The 27,372-nt window shown below is 46.5% G+C and overlaps 2 protein-coding genes across 4 annotated transcripts in view; one reads left to right on the forward strand and one right to left on the reverse strand.

The window, feature by feature from the left end:
• The first annotated feature begins 1,245 nt into the window (after nucleotides 1-1,245).
• On the forward strand, nucleotides 1,246-13,578 carry CLEC17A (C-type lectin domain containing 17A). Its single transcript, XM_069491716.1, has 13 exons — nucleotides 1,246-1,279; nucleotides 1,434-1,508; nucleotides 2,318-2,392; nucleotides 3,267-3,299; nucleotides 3,382-3,432; nucleotides 3,516-3,557; nucleotides 3,720-3,761; nucleotides 4,810-4,950; nucleotides 5,036-5,098; nucleotides 8,401-8,496; nucleotides 8,705-8,856; nucleotides 11,754-11,863; nucleotides 13,360-13,578. Exons 1-13 carry the CDS (start codon nucleotides 1,246-1,248, stop codon nucleotides 13,490-13,492), a joined length of 1,047 nt encoding a protein of 348 aa, XP_069347817.1. The 3' UTR covers nucleotides 13,493-13,578.
• A 4,224-nt stretch (nucleotides 13,579-17,802) lies between these two features.
• Nucleotides 17,803-27,372, reverse strand: part of LOC138401634 (adhesion G protein-coupled receptor E3-like) — a 41,237-nt gene continuing 31,667 nt past the window's right edge. For all 3 annotated transcript variants that reach the window (XM_069497150.1, XM_069497149.1, XM_069497148.1), the window contains 5 exons: nucleotides 27,169-27,235; nucleotides 26,855-26,946; nucleotides 25,519-25,687; nucleotides 20,486-20,592; nucleotides 17,803-17,935 (listed from right to left, as the gene is read on the reverse strand). In XM_069497150.1, the coding sequence (XP_069353251.1) occupies nucleotides 17,896-17,935; nucleotides 20,486-20,592; nucleotides 25,519-25,687; nucleotides 26,855-26,946; nucleotides 27,169-27,235 (475 nt within the window). In that variant the 3' untranslated portion in view covers nucleotides 17,803-17,895. The remainder of the gene's footprint in view (nucleotides 17,936-20,485; nucleotides 20,593-25,518; nucleotides 25,688-26,854; nucleotides 26,947-27,168; nucleotides 27,236-27,372) is intronic.

Raw genomic sequence — 27,372 nt, forward strand, 5'->3', positions numbered from 1 at the left:
GCCTGGGCAACAGTGAGACCCTGTCCCTTAAAAAAAATTATATATCTCCTGTTTAAACCAGTCCCCTGACTTCAGCCTTGATTATGCAACCAGTGATTCTACCTCTTCTCTTGATTATCTAATGTGTATCTCACACTTCACGTGTACAAAACCCAAACTCCAAATTTCTACCTCCCTCATCCTTCCTCTCCCACTGGCTCTCACATCTCAGGGGTGTGATGTGCAGCTATATTCTTCTAGAAACTTAAGACAAAAGCTCTGGCATCATCTATGGCTACTTTTTCCTGCCATGGCTTCCCAGTGTAGTTAGAATAACGTCCAGTCTTTTCTCCACAGAGAGTTTTCAGCAGGAGAGCAACAGATTTTGATCAACATTTTAAAATGTTGCTCTCTGTTCTGGGGGGAGATGGATGATGCGGGGTGCTGGGACTGTACAAGCGCTCTTGGGCAGGGCACTTCAAGTGGCTTCAGTCTGGTCATTCCACAGGCTTCACTTGGATCACGGGAAAACTGCCACATCTTTGCCGTAAAAAGAGATGCAGCCACTTCCATTGTCCTTTTCCTCCTCCCCATGTCTGTCCTTTTGCTTCATGCACTTTTGGGTGTGAGTCAAAACCCCATCCCCTGGTTTCTCCAAGGGGTGGGCAGGCCTCTCCCCGTCTTTGTAAGTTTAACCTTTTAGATACCCTCACGCCAAGCTCAGGTTCTGCATAGACGACTCATATATGACTCTCAGATTTTGCAAGTTCTGCAGCTATGACTGTGACGGCCGGCCTTTAAGACAGTTTCTGGTGAGCCCTGCATCCTGGTATCCATGCCATTTTGTGGCCTTCTCCCAGAATGACTCAGAGCTGGCCTGTGTGATGGAGTCCTGTATAGTGGAGATCATAGTCTGTGACTTGTGAGGTTGGGTCATAAATAAAATATATATAAAACTAGATTATTTATTCCTGTGTCTCTTTACCGGTTGATTGTCTCTCCTTGAAGGAAGGAGCGTTCCACCTTTTTCACCTGAAGCGTGGTGCTCTCTCAACTGCAGGGGCCGTGGTCCTTGTCACCTCTCTGCATGGGAGAAAGGCAAGTGTGTGTGCGTCGGGGGTAGGTCTGGGGGCTTCCCCTCAAGGTAGGTTTGCATGTACTTGACTTTTAAAGGAAGAGGGAACTGAGAGAAGCCCAGACATCTGAGCAGGAAGGAGAGGTAGGAGCTGCCAAGCCCTGGCTGACACTTCTTCCACCGTGTACACCATGTACACGACCCCTGGGTGCCGGGACCCAACAGGTAAGGCCCGGCCGGGCTCGGGCTGGGGACTGGCGATGGTCGGGACCTAGGCTGCAGCGTCCTCACCCCGGGGCAGCTGGCCCAGGGCCCAGGGCCCGAGGGACAGAGGGAGGAGGGGACTGGGCTCTGACTGGCCTTGCCTTTCCTCTGGAAGGCTACGTGGAGGAGGATGACGGTGATGATTATGAGAACGCAGCACCATCCTACAAGGACCTTCCTCCCAAGCCAGGTAAGGGGACTTCCTGGAGGGCAGCCGTGTGCCCTGGGGGGACAGGGAGTAGAGTCGCCGGGGGGCGTTAGCTGGGAATCGCAGACACAGGCAGCCTCCTGTGTACCCAGCCCATGGCAGGCGCCACAATGGCAGGTGCCTTTGGGAACCCAGACCCTGCCTGTGAGGCTCTGTCGGTCTGATGGGGGAGGCAGTTTCGGGCACAGCGTTGGGTGAGCAGGAGAGGGAGCAAGAGATTGGGGAAATTCCAGGGAGAATTGGGAGCTCTGCCTGCAAGGTGGGGGGTGGGGGGTGTAAGAAGAGGTGACTTTGGAGTGGGACTTGAGGGACAAGAAGGCATTTGTTAGGAAGACAAGCACAGGAGAGAACTGCTGGGTGCAAAGGCCCTGAGGCATGAAAGCTGATGTTCGAGAAACTGCGAGTGGACGGTGGGTGCCCCGATCTCCTTGAATTTATACCCAAGGCCCAGGTTTTATTTAGATTTGGGCAGCCCTGCTTGAACAAGAGTCTGAAAAGTGGATATAATAGTGGAGGTTTGGGAGATTTTCCTGAGCTAATTCCCACTGGGGACACTGAGGCCATGAGACATCCTCAGGGCCCAGGCTGACAGGTGTGTACACCGTGTACACCACCCCTGCGTGCCCGGACCCAACAGGTAAGGCCCGGCCGGGCCCAGGCTGGGGGCTGGCAATGGTCAGGACCCAGGCTGCAGCGTCCTCACCCCGGGGCAGCTGGCCCAGGGCCCAGGGCCCGAGGGACAGAGGGAGGAGGGGACTGGGCTCTGACTGGCCTTGCCTTTCCTCTGGAAGGGTACGTGGAGGAGGATGAGGATGATGATTATGAGAACGCAGCACCATCCTACAAGGACCTTCCTCCCAAGCCAGGTAAGGGGACTTCCTGGAGGCCGGCCGTGTGCCCTGGGGGGACAGGGAGTAGAGTCGCCAGGGGGCGTTAGCTGGGCACCGTAGGCAGGGACCATGAGGACTGGGCTTCTCCATCTCCCATCTCTGAGTCCATAGTGGGGCCACCCTTAGTGGGGGGGCGTCCAGGGACACCGTGGAGCTCTGCATGAGGTAGGAGGTGACCTGGGCTGTGCCGTTTGACTGCCCCATCTCCAACTCCAGCACAGCCCTCACGTGATCCTCAAAGCCAGCTCCAGGAGCAGGTCCATTGTCACCTTCAGGGCCACCCCTTCCCCAGCCGCCCCCTCCCCGCCTCCACACGCAGCCTCGTATCTGTTTCCAAATCCAACTTCATCCCTACTTCGTACCCCGACTACAACCCAACCTTAGTGCCTTTCGCATTCCCAAACCCAGCGACGACTCCATCCTTCATCCCAACTACACCCCAAACCACAACCCTACTCCCATAGCCAGGGCCTCGCTCTGTCGCCCAGGCTGGAGCACAGGGGTGCAATCACAGCTCACTGCAGCCTCCAACTCCTGGGCTCAGGCGATCCTCCCACCTCAGCCTCCTGAGTAGCTGGGACTACAGGTGCGCACCACCACACCCGGCTAATTTTTCTATTTTATTGTAGAGATGGGGTCTCACTATGTTGCCCAGGCTGGCCTCAAGTGATCCTCCCACCTTGGCCTCCCAAAGAGCTAGGATTACAGGCATGGGCCACTGTGCCCAGCCCAACCCCATCTCCAACTCCAGCTGCAACCCTTTGCTGCGAGGCTAACTCTGTCTCCCTCACTTCCTTTGATCTCATTCCCATGTTCAGACCCGTCCTAACCCTGCGCTTCTCTCCTTCAGGCTGGATTGCTCCTCCGAGGCCCCCAAGGGCAGGTGAGTTGGGGCTGGGGGTGCGGGAGACCCAGTGCCGGCTTTGCCCTGCTCTGGGCCTGAGCAACCCTTCCTCCCCCTTCAGAAAAGAAAGCAGAGAACCCCCCACTCCCTTGCAAGGCTCCGAAGACAACAGGTGAGAGCCCACAGCTGGCGTCTTCCTGCTCATATGGCCGAAGCCCTACTCCGAATGACCGATGTCTTTCTGATCCCTTCCAGGCCTGGACCTGCCCCCCGTCACTTGTATATCTCCTCAACTGGGTGAGCAGTGGGAAGACTCTTCAAGAAGCCCACAAGGGGCCATTTGGAGGTTTCCTTCCAGCTGCCTAATTCTGAGCAGAGAGTAAAAGCAGAGGTTGTTGATCTTGGAAGACAGAGTTTTTAGGCACCTTCTGAATAAAACTCTCTCCCCTTTTCTCCCAGGGCTCGACCCGGAGCCTCCTGCATTTCAGCCGTCTCTAGCTGGTAAGTCCTCGTCCCCCTCGGGTTTCACCTCTCTCCCCTCTGACAGCGGCTAGTGTATCTGGTTTAGACCCACAGCTCTGGAGGGAAACCCTGAGTCAGGGAAACTTCTTTAAGAAGTTGCTCCAAGGCTGGGCATGGTGGCTCGAGCCTCTAATGCCAGTGCTGTGGGAGGCCAAGGCAGGAAGATCACTTGAGGCCAGGAGTCCAAGACCAGCCTGGGCAACGTAGCAAGACCCCATCTCTACAACAAATAAAGCAAAAAAAAAAAAATTAGCTGGGTGCCTGTAGTTCCAGCTACTCGGGAGTCTGAGGCAGGAGGATTGCTTGAGCCCAGGAGTTCGAGGCTGCAGTGAACTATCATGATGCTACTGAAGTGATGATGTCACTCCAGCCTGGGTGACAGAGCAAAACACTGTCTCTCTAAATAAATAAATAAACAAAAACAAACAAACAAACAAAAAACATCTACAGAAAAAGGAAGCTGCTCCTCCCAGAGTCAAGGCCAGATCCCCCCAAGGACCCAGGGTGCTTGCTGGGTAATCTTTAGAACCCACCTCTTGCTTGCATAAGATGTGGGAAATGTTCTTTGCCCCGGGACCAAGGGTCCAGAGGCTTCCTTGAATGGGGAGCAGCTTGGTCAGGGGCTCTGGAGAATAGAAGATGATACACCATCAATATTAAGCACAGATCTGAGTCCAACTCATGTGTAACCTCACCGAGCCTCCGTCTATTTACTTATGAAATGGGAATAATTCTTGCCGGGCATGGTGGCTTATGCCTCTAATCCCAGCACTTTTGGAGGCCTAGATGGGAGGATCATTTGAGGCCAGGAGTTTAAGACCAGCCTGGGTAACACAGCAAGACTCCATCTCTGAAAAAAAAAAATCAGAGCATTCACTCTCCCCAGCGCTCTCTTGCTGACCTCATCTGGTGCAATAGTCAAGACTATAGAGCTCTGGCCCCTGCTCTTGGAGGAAGGCTTAAGGATTCCTCCCTTACTCTCTGAAGCACTGGTGTCGATCTCTCTGTCCCCACTCCCATCCTCCAGCAACTCCAGTGCCTTGGCTCAGTCAGAAGTCTGCAAGTCCTGGGTGCTGCCAGGAGGACAGACTGGTGGTGTACCTGTGCGTGCTGGTGGCGATATCACTGCTCCTGGGCTGCCTCGGTCTCGCTGTGACCCTGATTAAGTGTGAGTAGGACCAGGATGGGGCAAGGAGAGAGACTGGGGACGGGACGTGGGAGGACCTGGACTCAAGCTAGACTCCTCCTCTTAGACCAGGAGGTGGTGGAAGAACTGAAGATGTTAACGTTTCAGCAGATGGCGTGGCAAGCAAATGGTGAGTGGTTTAATCATTCCTTCATGCCATGGATATATATATATATTTTGAGACAGGGTCTTGCTCTTGCTCTAGAGTGCCATGGCGTCATCGTAGCTCACTGAAACCTCAAACTCCTGGACTCAAGTGATCCCCCTGCCTCAGCCTCCTGAGTAGCTGGGACTATAGGTGTGCACCCCCCATGCCCGGCTAATTTTACTATTTTTTTGTAGAGATGGGGTCTTCTTATGTTGCCCAGGCCAGTCTTGAACTCCTGGCCTCGAGTGATCCTCCCACATGAGCCTCCCAAAGTGCTAGGTTACAGGCGTGAGCAACTGCGCCTGGCTTCGTGCCATGTATATTGAGCACCAACCCAATCCTTAAACCCAAATCTAAGACCTGCCCCATCCCTATCTTTGCCAGGCACTGAGTTAGGTACCAAGAGGTGGGTAGAATGGCGAACACAGCACACTCAGTCCCTGTCACTGTGGAATATGTGTGTGCGTGTGTGTGTGTGTGTCCAGACTTCCACTGTCCAACACGGCAGCCACAAGCCACGTGTGCCTGCTGAGTACCTGAAATGTGGCCAGTCTGAACGGAGATATGCCGTTAAGTATAAAACACACACCAATTTCAAACACTTGCTTCGAGAAAAGAATGTAAAATATCTGATGAGTAATTTTTAAACATTCATTACACATTCTGAAATAAAAAAAGAGAAATGATAATATTGTAGATACAGAGGGTTACATAAAAAATATTCAAATTGATTTTTACCTGTTTCTTTTGACTTTTAAAAAGGTGGCTACTGGCAAGTTTAAAATTGCATAATTGATTCACATTATATTTCTATTGGACAGCACAAGAATAGACAACCATTCATCAAATTACCACCCAAATGAATATAACATTACAGATTTTGATGAGTATTCCAAAGGAAGAGAGATGTGGTTCTATGAAAACGTCTAACAAGGAATCTGTTACAAAAATTTCAATAGATTTGGAGGGTACACATTGAATTCTGTTACATGTATGTATTGTACAGTGAAGTCTGGGCTTTTAGTGTACCCGTCACCTGACTAGTGTACGTTGTATCCAATAGGCAATTTTCACCCCTCTCTCCCCACTTTTAAGTCTCCAGTGTTAATTATACCACTCTGTGTGTCCTTAACAAGGAATCTGGTCTGTATCTTTGAGGTGGGGTCATAGAGGGCTTCCCTAGGGAAATGTTGCTGCAGCAGAGTGAAGGAAGAGAAGAGGAGGAATTAACCAGGTGAGAGATTGAGTGGCTCAGGCATGTGCAAAGGCCCTGTGGTAGGAGGCCCCATAGTAAATACAAGGGAGGAGGATGGTGTAGTTGGGCAGGTGAGAATGATGGTGGTTTGGATGAGGGCTTGGGCATGGGGATGGAGAGAAGAGGGTCCAGTAGAAAGGTTTTGAAGGCAAAATTGACAGGAGCTGGGGACGGATTGGGAATGGCATTGAGGAAGAGGGAGGAATGTCAAGGATGACATGTCTATATGTCTCATAGTTCTGTTTTGCTCAACTCCAGGGCCATTTACTGAGCTAGTGAGCATTGGAAGAGGGCAAAGTTCACGGAGGAATAGTGAGAAATACACACATTAGTTGTAGAAGAATCTCCTGGGCTGGGCTGGCCTTCCCCGGGACTGGTGAAGTCTGAAACTTGCCCTATGCCTCACCCTATGCCCCACATCAAGCCACTCTGCTGGAGGGTTCAGTCTCTGTTTCATCTTTCCCCTCATTCCTCCACACGCAACTCACCCATACGCAATCCCGACATTCTTTCCCACTTCTCATATTCACCAATAACAATAAATCATATTTTATTATGAAAGTATGACCTGTTCATATTATTAAACCTATGAATTTGATTCAAATGTGACCCATGGAGTACCATGATTTTATTTTTCATTCCAATATTTTGGCCTCAGTATAGCATTATTCTGTCTTTCTCACTACAATCCCCTATATTTCTCTCTTCCTTTTCCTTTACTCTCGAAGTATTAGAGTGTTAAAACTCTATTGCTGCTGTAATCCTAGCAGTCTGGGAGGCCGAGGCGGGCGGATCGTTTGAGCTCAGGAGTTCGAGACCAGCCTGAGCAAGAGCGAGACCCCATCTCTACTAAAAATAGAAAGAAATTATCTGGCCAACTAAAAATATATATAGAAAAAATTAGCCGGGCCTGGTGGTGCATGCCTGTAGTCCCAGCTACTCGGGAGGCTGAGGCAGGAGGATCGCTTGAGCCCAGGAGTTTGAGGTTGCTGTGAGCAAGGCTGACACCACGGCACTCACTCTAGCCTGGGCAACAGAGTGAGACTCTGTCTCAAAAACAAAACAAAAACAAAACAAAAACAAAACAAAACAAAACAAAAACAAACAAACAAACAAAATACTCTATTGCTGAAACCTCACCTGTGTTAAGTCTTCTTGCAATGTAGTCAAAATACTTTAGCAAAATACTTTAGTTGATATGTCATTTTTATTTTAATTCTGTGGCCCCACTTCCCTGATATTTTTAATCTTCTAGTCACCGAATTTTAAGGCAGGTGCAGAACAACATCTTTGTTTATTCTTTTAGCCTTCATTTTAGGAATTCCCTTCAATATTTTCTTTTATTGATTCTTCTATTTTCTTTATTTCATGTCTTTTTTTTTCTTGATTTATTTCCACATTTTTGTTGAACATATATGTTAATTGGCCACAGAGAAAGGCCACCTAGATGTGTTATTTTGAAGTCCTTTATGTATGCACATACCTTCACACATCGTTAGTATCCTTGGTGTGAATAGACTGATACATGTGAAATCATCTGCTCAAAACCCATTAGTGGCTTCTCATTGCACAGAGCCCAGTGTGAAACCTTTAGCGTGGCATTCAAGGACCCAGACATCAGACCTCATCCTACTTTGCGCTCAAGCTTCTCTGAGGTTCCCTTCCACCCCTACTGCACCTGCCTTCCCCAACCTACTTGCCTCTGCGTCTTTGCTTTTAAGATAGCCCCTGCCTCCTGCGCCTCCCCTCCCCCCAGTTACTGAATCAGTACCCTCTTCCTTCAAAACCCACCTCCTCCCGGATCCCCACCATGTCTACTCTTCCCAAAGTTCCAACTGTTGATCCTTCTCTGAGCCAATCTAGGACTCATGGACACTGAGCATGGGGTGTTTGAGTTTCAGCATGATCCACTAGAATTTGAATGTGTTAGGGAGCGTGACTCTTGCTTTTCTCTGATGTGTCTGCAGTCAGTGTGGGTGTCCAGATGGGGTGTTGAGTCTCTAACCTTCAAGCCCATCCCTTCTGACAGTGACAGGCATGGTGGGGCTAGCTGGTCTGAGGAAGGACATCGATCGTGTCAGAGCTGACACCAACCAGTCCCTGGTGGAACTTCGGGGCTTATTAGGTGAGTGGGTCTTGCATAACTGCCCGGAGATGTGGGACATGCAGAGCTGGGACATTGCATAGCTCCATGGAAATTATTCTCAGTGCAGTCTATGTGAATGATGCCTCCTGGAGTTGAGCAGTACGTAGCCTGCCCAACTGTGTGTGGCATACTCTGTACATGGCTCTGGCTCTTGGTCCACCCTAATATCATCCTATCCTGTCCCCAGACTGTCACAGAGTTAGCTGTCCTGAAGGCTGGCTCCCGTTTGAAGGCAAGTGTTACTATTTCTCCCCAAACACCAAGTCGTGGGACGAAGCGCGGAAGTTCTGCCAGGAGAATTACTCTCACTTGGTCATTATCAGTAGTTTTGCTGAACAGGTGAGTTGTCTCCACTAAGTCTTTGAGAACCGGCAGTGCCAGCCTGCCTCTCTTCTAGGATTTATCCATCCTTCCCTTCCCTGGATGGAGGGAAATTAGAATTACCTTTGAGCTACTAAAGCTTTAAGAGCAAACTCTTACTGAGATAGTATCAAGCAGAAGTTAAGAGGATATGCTTTGAGTCCAAATCCTGACTGTGTTTATTTAACCTCTACAAGTCTCACTTTTATCTCGAACATGGAAATATAATAGTGGCTGTCTCTTAGCTAGCACTTTCTATTTTTCAGACTTTATTAAAAATACCTTACATCTTACATGCATTAACATATGTAATCCTCACAACAACCCTGTAAATTAGCATACAGTCAAAAGAGGTTATTTTATGCTGCAGTAACAATCTCCATGGCCTAACGATGAATGTGTGTGAGGCAAACCATACACTGATCCTCCAAGCTTCCACTTACTGGCACACACAAAGCAAGTCACACGGACACTCCTATCCTTTAAGATGGTGGAAAAATAATTTCCCACCTGTGTGTGTCCAGAAGTAGAATTGGAATCTTTGTGAACAATTTCAATGGCTTAATACTACTGCAATTGGGTAGTATTACCGTTTGTACACAGTACATATCATTTGTAATTCAAAGGTGAGGAAACTGAGGCACAGGACACTTAAGCAATTTACCTGTGGTCACTCAACCAGTAAGTGTCAGAGCTGGGATGTGAGTGCAGGTAGCTGGCTTCACACTCTGTGGTCATGACCATAAACATTGTAGCACTATTTGATTAATGTTTACATGGTTGATCTTTTCCCATTCTTTCACCATCAACCAATTTATGACATCATATTTAAAATGGGTTTCTTGTAGACAGTATATGGCTGGGACTTGGGTTTTTTAAATCTGACCTGACAATCTATAGCTTTTAGTTGGTGTTTTTAGACCATTTACATTTAATATAATCATTGATTTGGTTGGATTTAGGTCTATTATCTTATTACTATTTTTTCTTGTATGTCCCCCTTGTTTTTTATCCCTGTGTCATAGCATCATTTGTATGAGTAGCTAAATAGAGGGCTTTGGAAGGGATTCCATTAGATAATGAAAATTGGGCAGGTACAAATCATATTCTCTAAACTCAGGTTCACAAGAAATGTAACTTTGTTTCCTTTAAATTATTCTTTGTAGTTTCTTTCTTGAGTTCCCATTATCCTGGAATGGTGGACATTTAATCTCAGTCAGTTGGGGGTCCCCTAGTTTTCTTCTGAATGGGGACAGCTTGTATGGGGTCACAGTGGAGGGGAGCACACATCTGGTCCTTGATGTCTTCACTCCAAACTGATATCCACTGAGATATCCACTACTGAATGATCCCAGACAAGTTATATAACCTCTCTGTGCCTCAATTTTCTCATCTACAAAATGGGTACAAGGCTAATACTTGCTTCGGTGGGTCATGAGAAGGACCCAGTGAGGTTATCTGTGCAAAGTGCATAGCTCACTGATCAATTCATTAATTCAACTAGGATTTCCGGAGCACCGACTATGTGCTACGCACTAGTCTGTATACTGGGGATCCAGCGATGGCCAAGACAGATGAGTTCCCTCTTCTTAAGCTGCCCTCATTCTGGTGTCTAGAAATAGCAAGGACTTTCTAAATGTTAGTCATTCTTCTAGTTTTCTGGCACTTGGCCATTGGACCACTTAGGATGCCCCTGAGGTCTCCCACTCTGGCGTCAGCAAGGCCTTTGGGGTGTGGAGGACTCTCTACCTCCTTCCCTGGTGTTCTTGGGCACAAAGGATGTTTCTGCTCCTTCTACCCCATTCTGGGGTCTAAGAAACTGTGAGGGCTGCCCAGGCTCCGTCTGTTTGATGGGACAGGCAGCCCTTTCCTCTGTCTGGTTTCCTGACACCTCCCTGGGGCTTTACCCAGGAAATAGCACTCAAGTTTCTTCCGCTTTTTAGAGTCCTCAGACCCCTCTGGGGTTTTTGCCATCGCCTGGGGCTCCCTGGGGTCGAGGTGCAGTGTCCCCTGGGACCATTCACGCGTCCATAACTTCCTTCCCGTTGCGATCTCGCACCCCACATCTTAGGGAATCTTGGTCTAGTGAGAAGTGGAGCGAGTGAGTCTGATTTGCATATGTTCAGTGAGTTTTGACAAATGTATACACCTATGTAACCGTCCATCCAACCAAAATATTTAATCTTTCCACTACCCTAGAAAGTTCTCTCATATCTCTTTTCCAGTTAATTCTTCACCGCTCTCCCCACCTGCAACCACTGGTCTGATTTTCTTCACCATAAATTAGTTTGCCTGCAGAAGAGTTGCTTTAAACCATATTTTCTTCCCAATCTTTTTGTCTTTGACGTAAGTTCTTTTTTCCAAAGCCCTGGGCTTTTGAATTATCAAAACCAGGAAACTTACTTTTCTTCCCCTTTTCACTCTATTCCTGAAACAATGAACTCCTTTGCTGCCTGCATGCACATTAAAGTTGCAGGTTTGGGCAAAAGACCCAGGAAAACTGAAAAAAAATTGCTAAAAATGTTATAATGCTCCACGTTAAGATGTCACTCTACTTGCTGTGTGCCAGCCGCTGTTCTGAGCACTTTAAATATATCAACCCATATAATCCTCACAAAAACCCTACAAGGAGGTAGCTGCTATTATCCCATTTTACAGGTGAGGAAATTGAGGCACAGAGTGGTTCACAGATTGCAGGAGGAAAAGTGGTATGATTATTCCCACCACACATGCTACAGTGGGAGAAGGGTGTTGATCCTGCTCTGGGAAGGGGAGGCATTCCCAAGCTCCAAATGTGTGGGACAGCGTAGAGGTCGGGCCCTCATTCCGAAGGTCATGTAGAGGAATTGATGGCTGACTGAAGGTTGTACTTGCAGAATTTTGTGGCCAAGGTTCACCGTTCCCCACGGGTGTACTGGCTGGGGCTGCATGACAAGGACAAAGAAGGGGACTGGAGGTGGCTGGATGGGTCACCTGTCACGTTAAGGCAAGTGCCCAGAATTTCTGGGATCTCTCTGCTTCCTCTGTGGGCCTTGAACATGGGGAGAGGAGAAGGAGAGCGGGTGTGTGCTTGAAGTCAGGAGCTGATTCTTACCGGTACAGCTGTACTGACTTTTTGTTTTTAATAAAAAATACAGATGAGGTCTTGCTATGTTGTCCAGGCTAGTCTCGAACTCCTGGCCTCAAATGATCCTCCTCCATCAGCCTCGTGGTTTGAAACATGGCAAAATTTCTCGCCTGGTTGGTAAATTGCCATTGTCCTTACACCCCTGAGGGACTCCCTGTTACCCTTTGGAACTCCACATCACCTGACAACCCAAGGGTTTGTGCCTGGCACAGAAGGGACCTGTGGACCCTGACTGGCGTGTGGGGTGCATGTGCAGCTCTGGTCGTTATGTTGATGTGCCACCCTGGGCATTCCTGCTTCCCTGTGTGCTTGTCATCCTTGCAGTCCAAGCCGACAGGTTCTCTAGAATCCCAGGCTGGGCTAGACAGGGGCAGCAAAAGGGGCTTTTTTGGTGACAGGGCTTCTGGTTCATGTACCTTTAAATTTCCCTCCATTGGAATATGTCAACCTTCTAGTACAACTGCTCAAATATATCAAGTCTTCCAAGGCCAATGGTTGGGAGAAAAAAAATAAATAAATAAACGGAGGCTGGGAGGATAAGTAAAATTTGGATTTGCTAAAATTATGAACAGGATTTCATTTTCTTTTGAGATGAGGTCTCCCTTTGTGGCCCAGGCTGGAGTACAGTGGCTCAATCATAGCTCACTGCAGCCTCAAACTCCTGGGCTCAGTCACCCAAGTAGCTGGGACTACAGGTGTGTGCCACCACACTCAGCTAATTTTTAATTTTTTTGTAGAAATGGGGTCTCACTATGTTGCCCAGGCTGGTCTGGAACTCCTGGCCTCAAGCAACCTCTCCCTTGGCTTCCCAGAATGCTGGGATTACAGGTGTGAGCCACTGTGCCTGTCCCCGTATTCTTTTTTTTTTTTTTTTTAATTAATAGACTTTATTTTTTAGAGCAGTTTTGAGTTTCCAGAAACATTGAGCACATAGTACAGAGATTTCTTATATACCCCACCTCTCTTGCACACAATTTCCCCTATATTAGCATCTTGCATTGGTGTGATGCATTTGCTACAATTGATGAACCTATATTGATACATCATTATTAACTGAAGTCCATAGTTTACATTAGGGTTTACTCCTTGTGCTGTACAGTTCTATGATTATACATATATATATATATTTTTTTTTTTTGAGATGGGGTCTTGCTATGTTGCCCAGGCTGGTCTCGAGCTTCTGGGCTCAAGTGATGCTCCTGCTTCAGACTCCTGAGTAGCTGTGATTACAGGTGTCCACCACTGCACCTGGCTAGTCCTATGAGTTTTGACAAATGCATAATTCCATGTATCGTACGGAAGAGTTTCACCACCTAAAAATCCCCTCCTCCCTGCCCACTTTTGCCCCCATACAGCTTCTGGGACCCAGAGGAACCCAACAACATGAACGAAGAGGACTGTGCTAGCATGAACAGAGGTGGCACCTGGAATGATCTCTCTTGCGAAAAAACTACGTATTGGATTTGTGAGCGGAAATGTTCCTGCTGAATCCCAGGGCTGGGGCTGGGGGTCCATATCCGAGTGTCCCTCGCTCCTAGAGATGAGAGTCTCCTGCCCTTTCATGGAAGGTCCTGCCTCTTCATGAACTGACATGGATGTGTCTTGAACACGTCTTGAACACATCATGATTGGCACCTTGGATGTAGCAAGTTCCCAGAGATGCGAGCCAGGCCATTTCCAGGTTGAGGACTTGGGCTCGCCCGAATACATGGTGAGCTGGAAGGATGCCCACGGTTGGTGGTGGATGGTCTCCCAGTTCTGGGGTCCAAAGGACGTTCACCAAGTTCCTGATCATGGCTCTTGGGAAATGATGCTGGCCCCGAGGGCTCCCTTACTGCCTATCTGATGTGGACTCGGTTCTGGGTAGTGGGTGGGGCAACACTATTTTTGGCAAGCATTTTTTTGATGTCTCGGGCAAGATTTGCCCAAGCTAGGTGCCAAAACCTGGCCCATGGAACTTCTAGAAAGATGTACCAGCTGAAAAGCAAGAGCCCACACTGTGTGGCTGGGCCAGGCCGTGACTTGGTGGGATCCACAGGACAGTGATGGGGATATCCGCCTGCATGTGCCCTTGGGCTGTCTGTGGGTTGGGAAGATCTCTGATGCTGTAATTCAGTCTATTTCTGTGTGGACTTTCTTGGGCTATTAGCTCTTGCCATGTTAGTGCTTCTCAAAATGCCACTTCCTTGGGTGGTCCTTGCCCACTGTGGGTGAGATTGCTAGGGCTACCATAACAAAGTACCAGGCGGCAAACAACAGAAATTTATTTTCTCCTAGTTCTGGAGGCTGGATGTGTAAGATCAGGGCGAGGTTGGTTTCTGCTGAGGCTTCTTCTCTCCTTGGCTTACAGGTGATCATCTTCTGTGTGTCTTCACATGTTCATTCCTCTGTGTGTGTCTGTGGCCTTATGTTCTATTTTCTTCTTCTTCTGGTTTTTTTTTTTTTTTCAGAGATAGGGTCTAACTCTGTTGCCCAGGTTGGAGTGCAGTGATATCACCATAGCTCACTGCAGCTTTGAACTCCTGGGCTCAAGCAATCCTCCTGCCTCAGCCTCCCAAGTAGCTGGGACTACAGGCATGCACCACCATGCCCAACTCATTTTTCTGTTTTTTGTAGAGATGGGGTCTTGCTATGTTGCTCAGGCTGGTCTTGAACTCCTGGCTTCAAGCGATCCTCCTGCCTCAGCCTCCTAAAGTGCTGGGATTATGGGCGCGAGCCACCCTGCTCAATTATCCCTTTAAAGCCCTCAGTTACCTCTTTAAAGACTGTATCTCCAAATACAGTCATATTCTGAGGTTCTGGGAGTTCAGATTTCAAAATGTGCATTTTGAGGGGACACAGTTCAGCTCGTAACACTCACAAAATGCCAGAAGTGCCCGCTGATTATTGTGACAACCAAAAGTCATCACCTAGAGGAGGACTAGTACTACTCCCAGCTAAGCACAACTCAACGTGGCAATCCCTGAATTGTATCCAAGAATGCGTAGACATTCTCCAGACCCACCAATTTATTGATCAACAAGTGCCCTCGACTAATAGCAGATTCTTGCCTGTTTTGACCGAGAGCAGGTGACTATAGCCGGGGGGCGGGGGTGCTTTGAGGAGAAAGGGGGCAGTGGGAGGGTTGGGGTTCACTTCACTTCCTGTTTTCTCTGTTCTCATCTCCTCCCACCTCTACACCTGCCCCGGCCTCATCACAGCCCTTTGTACTTTCGCAGCCGGCAGAGTAGGGGTGTGCAATATAGTCTAAGCTCTCCACCCAGGGGACTATTGGCCCAAGTGACTGTTTATCTGGGGTCAGGGGAAGTTCTCACATCTCAGAAGAGGGAACTTCAATTTCCTCTAATATGTGTGTTGAGAAATGGGGAAGCAGGGGTCTGTGGTCACGTCTCGGAGTTACGCTGGGGCCCCCGGCGGATCTGACCCCAACCTACCTCCTTCCCACCTCTCTCACAACTGTCTAATTGCAGACAGAGGCAAACGTGAAAGGGGTTCCCTCTTACCACTTTGGGTCTAGGGGAGCAAAGGCTGGATGCTCTTGGTGGATAAAAATATTAATGGTCATGGTTTAGCAAATGTATATCACGTGCTAGAGACATATTCCTATATGTGCATCTTCTCTGTGACTTTGTGAGGTTGGAATAATTACCAACGCTGTTTTACAGCTGGGGAAACTGAGGCCCAGAGGGGTCTCATGGCTTGTCTGCTGTCATTTAGTGGATACATGTCACAGCTGGGATTTGGGCTCCGTCTGTGCCTCCAGTGGTTGATCTCTTTCTGTGGCACCTGTCTTCTGAGCGATTGTCTGTAGACTTGACTTATGGTGTGGGGACCCTGACTTTGTGGTGTGGTGTGGTTGGAACAGACCCCCTGGGCTGAGAGAAGAGACCAGGGGCCAAGTTCTGGGTCTGTTGCTAACACTCTTTGTGGCTCTCCTGGGGCTCCTGCGATAATGTAGGTGAGCGTCGATGAACACCAGGCAGCTAACCATGAAGGTTGGAAGGATTCTGGATCTATTCTGAAGCTATAGCTAATAGGATCTGCTGAGGGATTAGATGTGGGGTCTAAAGAGAAGAGGAAAGAATGACTCCAAGGTTTTCAGCCTAAGCCACAGGTGAGAGGGAGGTGTCATTAACAGAGATGGGGAAGAAAAAATGCTCCTGAACACAACCCATTTAAATCTGGGTGGTTCATGAACTTTTGCCAAAGTTCTTAGAACTTCTCTTAAGTAAGAAGCAAGTCGAGAATGGAATCTTGTGTGTGGCAGACGAGATCATGCACTGCCTATGTTCTTTTTTTTTTTTTTTTTTTTTTTTTTTTGAGTCAGAGTCTCACTGTGTAGAGCGCAGTGGCATGATCATAGCTCACTGCAAACTCAAACTCCTGGCCTCAAGCGATCATCCTGCCTCAGCCTCCCGAGTAGCTGAGACTATAGGCATGCGCCACCACACCTGGCTGATTTTTTTATTTTTATTTTTGTAGAGACAGAGTCTTGCTATGTTGCTCAGGCTGGTCTTGAACTCAGGCTGGTCTTGAACTCCTGGCCTCAAGCAATCTTCCCGCCTCAGCTTCCCAGAGTGCTAGGATTACAGGCATGAGCCACCTCACCTTACATTTTTAGTGACTTCTAATAGCCAGCAGCTGCCACCAGAGTCCACCTGATCTGCCACATGGCAGGTGGGAAGTTCCAGGGGAAAAACGCTTCCTGGAACAGACTTCAGCCAAAGCCTGGACTTGGTGTATGTGTACTCCAGCTGCCTCGCCCCTCAGGAGAGAGGACTCCGACCGAGATGCATGTTGTACATGAGGGCTCCTGTTGGGATTAAGCTCCAGTTGCCTATAACAGTAGCCTGCTCAATAACACATCCTTTTAAAATTAAAAAAAATTATTTTATTTTTTATTTTTAGGGATGGGGTCTTGCTCTGTTGCCCAGGCTGGAGTGCAGTGGCATCATCATAGCTCACTGCAGCCTCCAACTCCTGGGCTCAAGTGATCCTCCTGCCTCAGCCTCCCAAGTAGCTGAGACTATAGGCACACACCACGATGCATGGCTAATTTTTTCTATTTTCAGTAGAGACAGGGTCTCCATCTTGCTCAGGCTGTTCTCAAACTCCTGAGCTCAAGCGATCCTCCCACCTCTGCCTCCCAGAGTGCTAGGATGACAGGTGTGAGCCACTGCACCCTCAATGTTCTGTTAATAAGGAAAGTGTGGTGGTGGTGGTGATGGCTGCTGAGTAGACAATCCACAGTGGCTGTTGCATTGGTTCTGGGCAGAGATTTTCCCTAAATGGAATCAGAATAAGGATGCAAAGATTTTTTTTTTTTAATATAGTGATGGGGACTCACTCTGTTGCCCAGGCTGGTCTCAAACTCTTGGCCTCAAACCATCCTCCCACCTCAGCCTCCCAAGTGCTGGGATTACAGGCATGAGCCACCACACCCAGCTACAAAGGTGTTTATGAGACAGAATCATTTCACATGGTTGGTCATGAGACTTAGCCTGGATAAGCAAGGAGGTAAAGCCAGTAGGAAGTTGATGGTTTGAAGGACTGAATGAGTTTAAAGAGTGAGTTTTGGACAAATGAGAGTAAGAACTTGAGGAAAGGGGCCTCCTCATTTACAAAAAGTCAAGGAAGTATTTGCAATGACCATGATGTGAGTATTCAGGAACAAGCATTGGCTGAACACATCACAGCAAAGAGAAATCTGATTCAACACACATTTTTGAGAGCCTGTTATGCAGAACGAACACTTCAGGAAGTAAAGGTTAAATATGTCCTCTCTAAGGATGATACATGTAATGAGTTCCCTTGTCCTCAGCTTCATTCTTCATGCTGCCAACAAGATCCATGGGTAATGCCTTTTTCATATGAAGCTGAATGTTCTAGTTTCAATATTTTCTTTTTACTTGTCCTGGAAAAACACCCCCCACAGAAAAGATGTTTAGATTAAAGGTAGTTGTAAGGATAAAATAAAACAAACAAACATCAGCAACACAGAGAAAGAGCATGAGTGAGGTAAAGCCAGTTCCAGCCAGCAGGCAAAGATGGCTTGATCTCCTAGCATTTTATTAATAGAATCCTAGGGCAGGTGGGCTCTTCTTTAGCTTACAGGGAGAGGACTTCTCAAAAATGCAGGATGAGGAATTCTTCTTTTTGATAAATTTTCAGACATAGTACAGACCACTCCAGAATTTTAGCCTCCTGCGTGTTGGTGTTTGTCTTTTAAGAAAGGCTAGACTCTTGTTGGTCTTGCTCTTTTTTTATGCCCATTTCTTAGCATAGTGCCTGACACACTGTAGAACTCAACAAACATTCTCTTTGCCCCCCAGCAAGTTATAGCTTGGTTTAGCAGTCCTAAGCTCCCTAGGGGAACCTCTCCTGTAGCAGCCCACGAGGTTAGGGGTTCCTGGCCTACTTATAACAGTCATTGTATGAAGGAAGTTCAGAGTTATGTCTTTCCTCCTGGTATTTATGTTTCTTTTGCAGAAATACCTGTCCAGATGCAATTTACCAGTCAAGCATGGCTTTTCCCATAAACAATGTTGCTTGGTTACACAACTGATCTTCCAACTTTATCAAGTTTCTAAGGAACAGAGCTAGAAAGTTAACCCAATGTCAAATTTATCCATAGAGAAGGAGAAAGACTTTCATTAACTTTTTACTCAAATCCTGTGCCTTGAAAAATAAAAGCCTAAGAGATTCTTTTAATTAAAACTAATGTATTTCTTAAAGAGAGAGTCATAGTTTTTATTTTATATTTTCCCTTTTCAAAGATACACTCATCTCAAGAGTGATAAAATAAATAAAAAAGAAAATATTTACAGAATAAAAAGTATGAAAAATAGAAAAATATAATAAAAATAAATACAAAAGATAAAAGGGAAGACTCACAAAATTATGGAAAAAATGACAACAAACGTTAAAATAAGAATCAACATAATAAGAGATTAAAAAAGATAAGAAGGAAGAAGAATAAGATAATAAAATGAAAAAAAAGAAAAAAGAAAGATCAAAAAGAAAAGATAGGAAAAAACCCCCAAACATACACTCATCTTATTCAGTTTCTACAATATTAAAGGACGATAATAAAAAAGAGTTTCCTTACTTCATTGTGGGAAACCAGTAAACCAGTAATTGGAGTGCTGGCCGCTTTGGGAATTATTCGGGATTATCTGAAAAACCTTTCATAGGTCATAGTCACCAGTCTGTATCTATAACAATTTTCCTCTTGTTGAGAATGATTAAGCCTAACATCAATCAACTTTTTTGATCACCTGAAATACCCCAAGACTTTTCCTGGTTCCATTTTCCTCTTGATCTTTTTGGAAAGATTTAAAACTAATTCACCTATCTCCCTCCCTAAAGAAACTAAAGATAAATGTTTCTTTTTTCCTTCCTTCCTTCCTCCCTCCCTCCTTTCCTTCCTTTTTTTTTTTTAAGAGACGGGATCTTGCTATGTTGCCCAGGCTGGTCTTGAACTCCTGGGCTCAAGTGATTCTCCCACCTCCGCCTCCCAAAGTGCTGGGATTACAGGCATGAGCCACCATGCCCAGACTTGAAACTAAAGGTAGATGTTTCTTTAGCGACCTCAATAGTTCCACTGCTGAGGAAAATCACATAGTATCTCAAGGAATATTGAAGATGATTTATCAGAAAATTCTCAATTTAGTTTAACTTAAAAACAACGTATTCTAAGGGTTTCTGGTGGGTGGATGTGGTGGGTGTGCACACGGGAGGTGTGAAACCAAGCCACATAGGAAGAGTTTTTACAGATGTAGAGCTTAGGAGCCCATCTTGGTGATCCAGGGATGGGGCTTCTTAGAAGTATATGCTACTGTTTCTCCAAAAGGAAGAATAAGGGACACATATGGGAGAAATCTCACATAGTGCTGGAAGCTCATTCTTTGGTGCACTGAGCCAGAGTTAGCTCAAAGGAAGAATAGAATAATACCAGCAAACCAGTTCCAGAGGTATCCTCTTTCGTTAGAGGATCCTCTTTCGTTAACAGGACCCTTTTCTCTCCCAGGGAGGCCCCATTATTTCCTGCACCCTCCTTCAGAAGTATGCAGAGCAGCGGGGGTGGAGTCCTGGAGCCCTTTCCATGGTGGGCTCACAACCACCTTCCCACAGGACGGTGGGAGGGATGGTGATTACCCCGCTTTGCCTACGCTTGTACATTTCCCCCAGTGGGATTCTACGTTAGATTACAGTGGTGCTGGTGAGATGTTTTAGCCACACCTCTTTGCACAACAAGAATGTATACAGAAAGCAGCTTGAGCACTGTTCGTGAGCAGGAAAGAGGCACTGAGAAACAATACACTAATAACAAGAATGAGGAACTCAAACCAGGTTATCAGGAAAAGGGTTCATACCCTCCAGGAAAGGGAGGCTGTACTATGACAAGGAGAGGAAGTTCAGGGTGTCAAGGGGTGCGTGCGTGTGTGTGCGACATTAGAATAAGTCACACGTTCTCTTACCTCACTGGGTTTTGAGTCAGGGCCCAACTTGCTGGAAAGCGTAAGTGTCTCAGACTCAGATTTTAGTTTCACGATCTCTCTAAACCATTTTTGGTATTGTTTCCGGACCTGGAACAGCAAAGGACGTAGAGGGATGTTTTTTGTTAACATTGGTGAAGCGGAGGAAAGTCAGTGAGAGGGAAAGAAGACAGCAATTTGTAATTAAAAGACCTTTTCCCAAAAAATGTGGCATATCCAATACAAAGGGATATTATTCAATAGCCTTAAAAAGGAAGGAAATTCTGACACGTGCTACAACATGAATGAACCCGGAGGGCCTCATGCCAAGTGAAATAAGCCAGACACAAAAGGACAACTATTGTGTGATGCCACTTATACGAGGTACCTAGAATAGTCAAATTCATTGAGACAGAAGGTAAAATGGTGGTTGCCAGGGACTTGGCAGGGGGAAATGGAGAGTTATTATTTAGTGGGGACAGAGTTTCAGTTTGGGAGACAGAAAGCATTCTAGACATAGATCGTGGGAATGGTTGCACAGCACTGTGAATGTCATGCCACTGAACTGTACACTTAAAAATGGGTAAAATGGGCTGGGCATGGTGGCTCACACCTGTAATCCTACCACTCTGGGAGGCCAAGGCACGAGGATTGCTTGAGCTCAGGGGTTCAAGGCCAGCCTGGGCAACATAGCAAGACCCCGTCTCTACAAAAAACAGAAAAATTAGAGGCCAGACATGGTGGCTCACTCCTGCAATCTTAGCACTTTGGGAGGCTGAGGCAGGAGGATAGTATGAGGCCAGGAGTTCGAGACCAGCCTGAGCAAGAGCTAGATCTTGTCTCTACAAAAACAGAAAAGTTAGCCAGGTGCAGTGGCACATGTCTGTAGTCCCAGCTACTCAGGGGGCTGAGGCGGGAAGATCTCCTGAACCCAGGAGTTTGAGGTTGCAGTGAGCTGTGATGATGCCACTGCACTCTAGCTTGGGCAACAGAGACGGGCTCTGTTTCCAAAAAAAAAAAAAAAAAGTTAAAAATGGTAAATTTTCTGTTATGTATATATGTATATTTGACCACAATAAAAAATTTATAAAATATGCATATGCAAAAGACAGACAATAGAAGTTACACAAAATTCTTCAGTCTAGTGAAAATCACTGATACTGTTTTGGTGGTATCCTTTCACGCATCTTGGTTTGGGTACCCCAGAAGCAGACGCTGAGACAGGGGTCAAGTGTAAGGAATTCATTTGAGGGGTGATCCCAAGGAACACCAGTAGGGTGGAGAAAAAGTGATGCAGGGGAGAGAAGGCAGCCAGCAAAGGATGCATAATCAAGGACGTTCCCACCGTGGACAGCCAGGGCTCAGTCTCACTGGGGTGCAGTGGAGAAGAGCATAGGACACACTTCAGAGTCCTGCCACTTGAGGGATGAGGGAGCCAGGGTATTTATCCACCAGCTCCCATCAGTCCTGGGTTGCTGGCTGTCCTGAAGGGCCATTACTCTCTGGCATCACCATCTTATGAGTGCATGAGCTAGATATGTCTCCTGGGCAGGAAGAAAGCCCCAGACACAGAGTCATAGGTATTTGCAATAAGCAACCCCGGGCATGCAGGGATAAATGCCAAAGGGACATGAGAGGGCTGTCAACAGCATCTGCTGCACCAGGGTTTCCCAACCTGGGCACTGCTGACATCTTGGGTTGGATCATGCTCCGTGGTGGGAGACTGTCCTCTACACCGTGGGATGTTTAGCAGCATTCCTGGCCTCTACCCACTAGATGCCAGTGGCATCCCCCACCTCCATTGTGACAATCAAACATGTCCCCAGACATTGCTGACTGTCCCCTGGAGGGAACAAAGCTGCTCCTTGTTGAGAACCACTCTGATATGCCATAAACACCCATACCCACATGTATTAATAAATAAGTACAAGACAATAACATAAACAATACATTTTTTTTTGGTAATCTGACTCAATGTTCAATGAAGCAATAAATGTTTATATATATTATATAAACAAATATAATGGAACCCTCTGGAGTAATGTTTTTGAAACTTGCTTTTTCACTAATGTATTTTGAACATCCTCCCAGACATAAAATATTCTTGTGCCTGGACAAATATTAACATTTGAATGCTCTCTGAGCCTGTGGTTGTCGTTTGATCTCTAGGGAATGTCTGCCCTGTCATCCCAGTTTCTTCCTTCCCCACCCTCTGAGGAGCTGTTCTGTCCTTCTTTCCAAGTTTGATTCTTTGCGCACCTGTATTAAGAGTGAGGAAAAGAGTAGGGGAAGGAGGGGGGAGAGAGAGAGAGAGAGAAAGAGAGAGAGAGAAGAGAGAAGAGAGATCACACCAGGAAAGAAAGGAAGTGTATCAGTCAGGACAGGTTTTGTGTATCAGTCAGGACAGGTGTTGCTGCAGTAACAAACATCCCCAAAATCTTAGTGGCTGAACTGCACAAGGGATACCTGAACTATGTATCCTGTTTATGGTATTGGAGGAGTATAAATAAAAAGCTTGAGTGATTTTGTATTTCTTCTGGTTGCCAGGCTATGTTTATTTGGCCCTTGTACCTTCTGATTTGGACCACATGGATCTAGGATTCATTGGGGTTTCAGTCTGTATCTTGTTCTATAGAGACAGGATAATTTAACTAAATTTAGGTAAAACATAGGTCAATAGCATAGAGTTGCATCTTGTCTAGAGGTTCAATTCTAGAGCCAGCATGCAGTCCGCATTATGCCTGAGCACCTCTTAGTAAGGGACCATCTTGAAGGCTTTTTTTTTTTTTTTTTTTTTTTTTTTTTGAGACAGAGTCTCACTCGGTTGCCCAGGCTAGAGTGAGTGCCGTGGCGTCAGCCTAGCTCACAGCAACCTCAAACTCCTGGGCTCAAGCGATCCTCCTGTCTCAGCCTCCCGAGTAGCTGGGACTACAGGCATGCGCCACCATGCCCGGCTAATTTTTTCTATATATATTTTTAGCTGTCCATATAATTTCTTTCTATTTTTAGTAGAGGTGGGGTCTCGCTCTTGCTCAGGCTGGTCTCGAACTCCTGAGCTCAAACGATCCGCCCACCTCGGCCTCCCAGAGTGCTAGGATTACAGGCGTGAGCCACCGCGCCCGGCCTTGAAGGCTTTTTCAATAAGTTCAAAGCAGCCAGTATTTCTCTAGTGTTGGGCACACATTACCATTTCTTTTGTTCAGCTGCAGACAAGTGAATTGCCTTGAATTTAGTAGCCATACTGAATAAAAACCGTATATCATTAAAAACGGGAGAGAAAAGTAAGTATAACTCTTTTGCATTGTGCTTACTCAGGTGCATGCATGCACTGAGGGGATGCCTACGGTTTTCTTTGGCTATACGCTTGCTTATAATGAGATGGATGAATAGATGGGTAGAAGGAGAAATATGTGATAAAGCAAATATAGCACAATGTTAATTACAGAATCAGGTGATTGATATATCCATGCCCACTGTATAACTCTTTAAATGTTTTTTAGATGTTTGGAAATGTTCATAATAAATGTTGGAAAAATTAGCTCGTTATGTAATTTCATTGCAGAACTCTTAAAACATATTAGTATGGAGACTACAGCACCACACTGAAATGTGTTTAAGAATTCATGTTAAGTAGCTTGAAATATTATTATTATTATTATTATTTTGAGACAGGGTCTTGCTCTGTTGCCTAGACTAGAATGTGGTGGTGTGATCATAGCTCACAGCAACCACCAACTCCTGGGCAAGCAATCCTCTTGCCTCAGCCTCCCGAGTAGCTGGAACTGCAGGTGTGCACCACCACACCTGGCTAATTTTTTTTAATTATTTTGTAGAGACGGGATCTTGCTATTGCCCAGGCTGGTCTCAAATTCCTGGCCTCAAGCCATCCTCCTGCCTTGGCCTCCCAAAGTGCTAGGATTACAGGCATGAGCCACTGCGCCTGGCCTAGATTTCATTATCGATCTCCATTATTCAATACTCTGTAGTAGTAGTATGGTTTGTCTTAGTCTCATGGTGGGTAGAGTGCTCATTTCCCATTGTTGGGCTTAGCTATTGACTTGCTTTGGCCAATGGGATATTAGCAGAGGTGATGCAAATAGAATTGCAGGTTTAAAATGACCTTGCCCAGTGGGGTTTCCCTACAAGGGCTGTCCAGAAAGTATTCAGCCATTGTTAATATAATTTTTCATATTACGTGGCTGAATACTTTCTGGACAGTCCTCATATTTGTGATTTTGCTATTGTTATGAGAAGAATATATGCCAAGGAGCTGTTCTCCCTTCTGCCTAAGCCTCAGAATGAGTCACAAGGAGCAAACCTGAACCTGATCTGCATCCTAGAGCCAACCCAAGCTGAGCCCAGCTAACCTGCACACCCAAGAATGAGAAAAACGAATATTTGTATTTAAACCGCTGATATTTTTTTGAGGTTGTTTGTTACACAGCATTAGCTGACTGTTATAAGCAGGAAAGCTGAAGAAATGATTTTTTTTATACAGCAATTATTTACTTTCTGAAAGCTTTAATAAATGATGTATCTTACAAGCAATAGCATATTTTTTAAACATAGCAAAGCATATTTAATTCAATTATGGTGCAACACAGTAAATTTAATTATTATAAATTGAATTAAGGTATAACATAGGAAAGCATGCCAAGTGCACTGACCCTAAGTGTACAGCTTGATGAATTTTAACGTAAGTAACCACTTGTGTAAGCCACCACCCAGATCCAGGTATGGAACATCTGAGCATTCCAGAAGTTTTCCTCATGACCCTTTCCAATCTACACCCCTAGTCCGAGCTCCAAGGTAACCACTTCAATAGCAGCATTTTTTCCCTTTGAGACAGAGTCTCACTCTGTTGCCCAGGCTGGAGTGCAGTGGTGTCATCACAGCTCACTGCAGCCTCCAGCTCCTGGACTCAAGCGATCCTCCTGCCTCAGCCTCCCAGCATGCTAGGATTACAGGTGTGAGCCACAACACCTGGCCCAAATTTTTCTTAAGTTTAAAACAACAAAGAGAGCGGTCATTGTTTACCTGCTGGCTGAGGATGCAGTAGACCAAGAAAATGAAGAAACCCTGAAGGCTATTGATGATGGTGAAGAGGTAAGCCATGACCCGGGCAGCTGGACCCACCTGCAGAATGCCCAGGCACCACGTGCAGCCCAGGATGAAGAGCTGAAGTGTTGCCTTAAGTGTCAACATCCTGAGAGGAGTCAGAGATGATGGTGTCAAAAAACTAATAATGGATATAGACACCCCTATAGTGTAGCTGTTAGAGTGAGGATTCTGAAGATAGAGTATCTGGGTTTAAAGTAAAGCCAGTGCTAAGTAAGTGTGTGATTTGAGGCAAGTTACTTTACCTTCTTGTAACTCAGTTCCCTCATCTTTATTACAGTCTTATTTCAGGGAGTTGTTATACAGATTTTTTTTTTTTGAGACAGGGTCTCACTCTGTTGCCCAGGGTGGAGTGTAGTGGCGTGATCACAGCTCACTGCAGCCTCCAACTCCTGGACTCACGTGATTCTCCTGCCTCAGCCTCCTGAGTAGCTGGGACTACAGGCACATGCATGCCACCACACTTGGCTAATTAAAATTTTTTTTTGTAGAGACGAGGGTCTCACTGTGTTGCCCAGGGTGGAGTGTAGTGGTGTGATCACAGCTCACTGCAGCCTTGAACTCTTGGCCTCAACCAATCCTCCTGCCTCGGGCTCCCAAAGCACTGGGATTACAGGCATGAGACACTGTCTCTGCACAGGAGTTGGTTATTTTTGATAAAAAAGTACCCCTGTATGTGTCTTGTGTTTGTATGGCAGAAACTGATGGCTCCCCCCTTCTCCTCCTCTTTTTTTTTGGTGTTAGATCTGTTTCTCCTGTGAGTTTTATCAGGGCATGTGGCCACCCAGTTAGAGACTACATTTCCCAGCCTCCCTTGCAGCTAGGTGTCATCATGTGACAAAGGTCAGCCAATGGGATATGAGCAAATGTGGAATGTGCCACTTCTATGACACCTCCTTCCTAGGGGATGATGGAGCAACAAAATAGAAAGAACCTGGGTCCCTGGGTCACTTTGCGGAGCAGAGCTTCTCCACTAGCCTGGGATGCTCACCCCTGGACTGTGACATGAGAGTGAAATAAACTTCCATTTCATCCTTCTTTTTTTGGGATCTTTTTGTCACAGCAGCTTAGCCTGTATTGCAGCAAGTACAGGTTCTCATGAACTGTGACAATGGAAGATGACCCTGGCCTCGCTAGTCCCTGGAGCATGGCTGTGGGGTATCCGTGTGTGTGTGTGTGTGTGTGTGTGTGTGTAGGAGGGACGAGTAGGGGCGGGTACAACAGGGAGTGGGAAGTACCATCTGTCACATCCTACCTCGTGTTCTGGATGGTTGACACTTCGCTACTGAGGGAGGAAAGTTTCCTTTTCAAAATCCAAAGGACCAAGAGAAAAAATACCAAATTCACCTGCAGGAACACACAGACAATGTAGAGTGCAAGTTAAAATAGCATGTAGTGTCCACTTTAAATTGCACACAAAAGCTCTACCTCCCTGCACATGGGTCGAACTGGTAGCAGGTGGAAAAACCAAATGACACAATGGAGGAGATGCACGCCCCTTGTTCTATCTTGTACCCGGCACTTCTGGCGGCTCTTCCTGGGTTAGGAACGTCAGAGGCACATACTCACACAGAAAATGGCACAGACTGGGCCAAGGAAACCCCAGATGAACCCCTGATCCAGGTTGAGCCAGCAGCTGGGAACAATTGGAAAAAGGGACACAAAGAGAGGTCAGAGGAAGCACATGACACGAACACGAAGTGGCACTTTCACTGTCAGAAAACGTTTCCAACTCCTCCTGAAAGTCAGCTGACGACAATCACGGCTTTGATT

Source organism: Eulemur rufifrons, chromosome 2, assembly GCF_041146395.1.
Source record: "Eulemur rufifrons isolate Redbay chromosome 2, OSU_ERuf_1, whole genome shotgun sequence".
NCBI classification, from domain to species: Eukaryota; Metazoa; Chordata; class Mammalia; order Primates; family Lemuridae; genus Eulemur; species Eulemur rufifrons.

Excerpts from the sequence above, each read along its gene's own strand:
- CLEC17A (XM_069491716.1), top strand. The coding sequence starts at position 1,246 with ATGTACACGACCCCTGGGTGCCGGGACCCAACAG. Across the intron at positions 3,300-3,381 it reads TCCGAGGCCCCCAAGGGCAG|AAAAGAAAGCAGAGAACCCC; the intron begins GTGAGTTGGGGC and ends CTCCCCCTTCAG. Across the intron at positions 4,951-5,035 it reads CGCTGTGACCCTGATTAAGT|ACCAGGAGGTGGTGGAAGAA; the intron begins GTGAGTAGGACC and ends TCCTCCTCTTAG.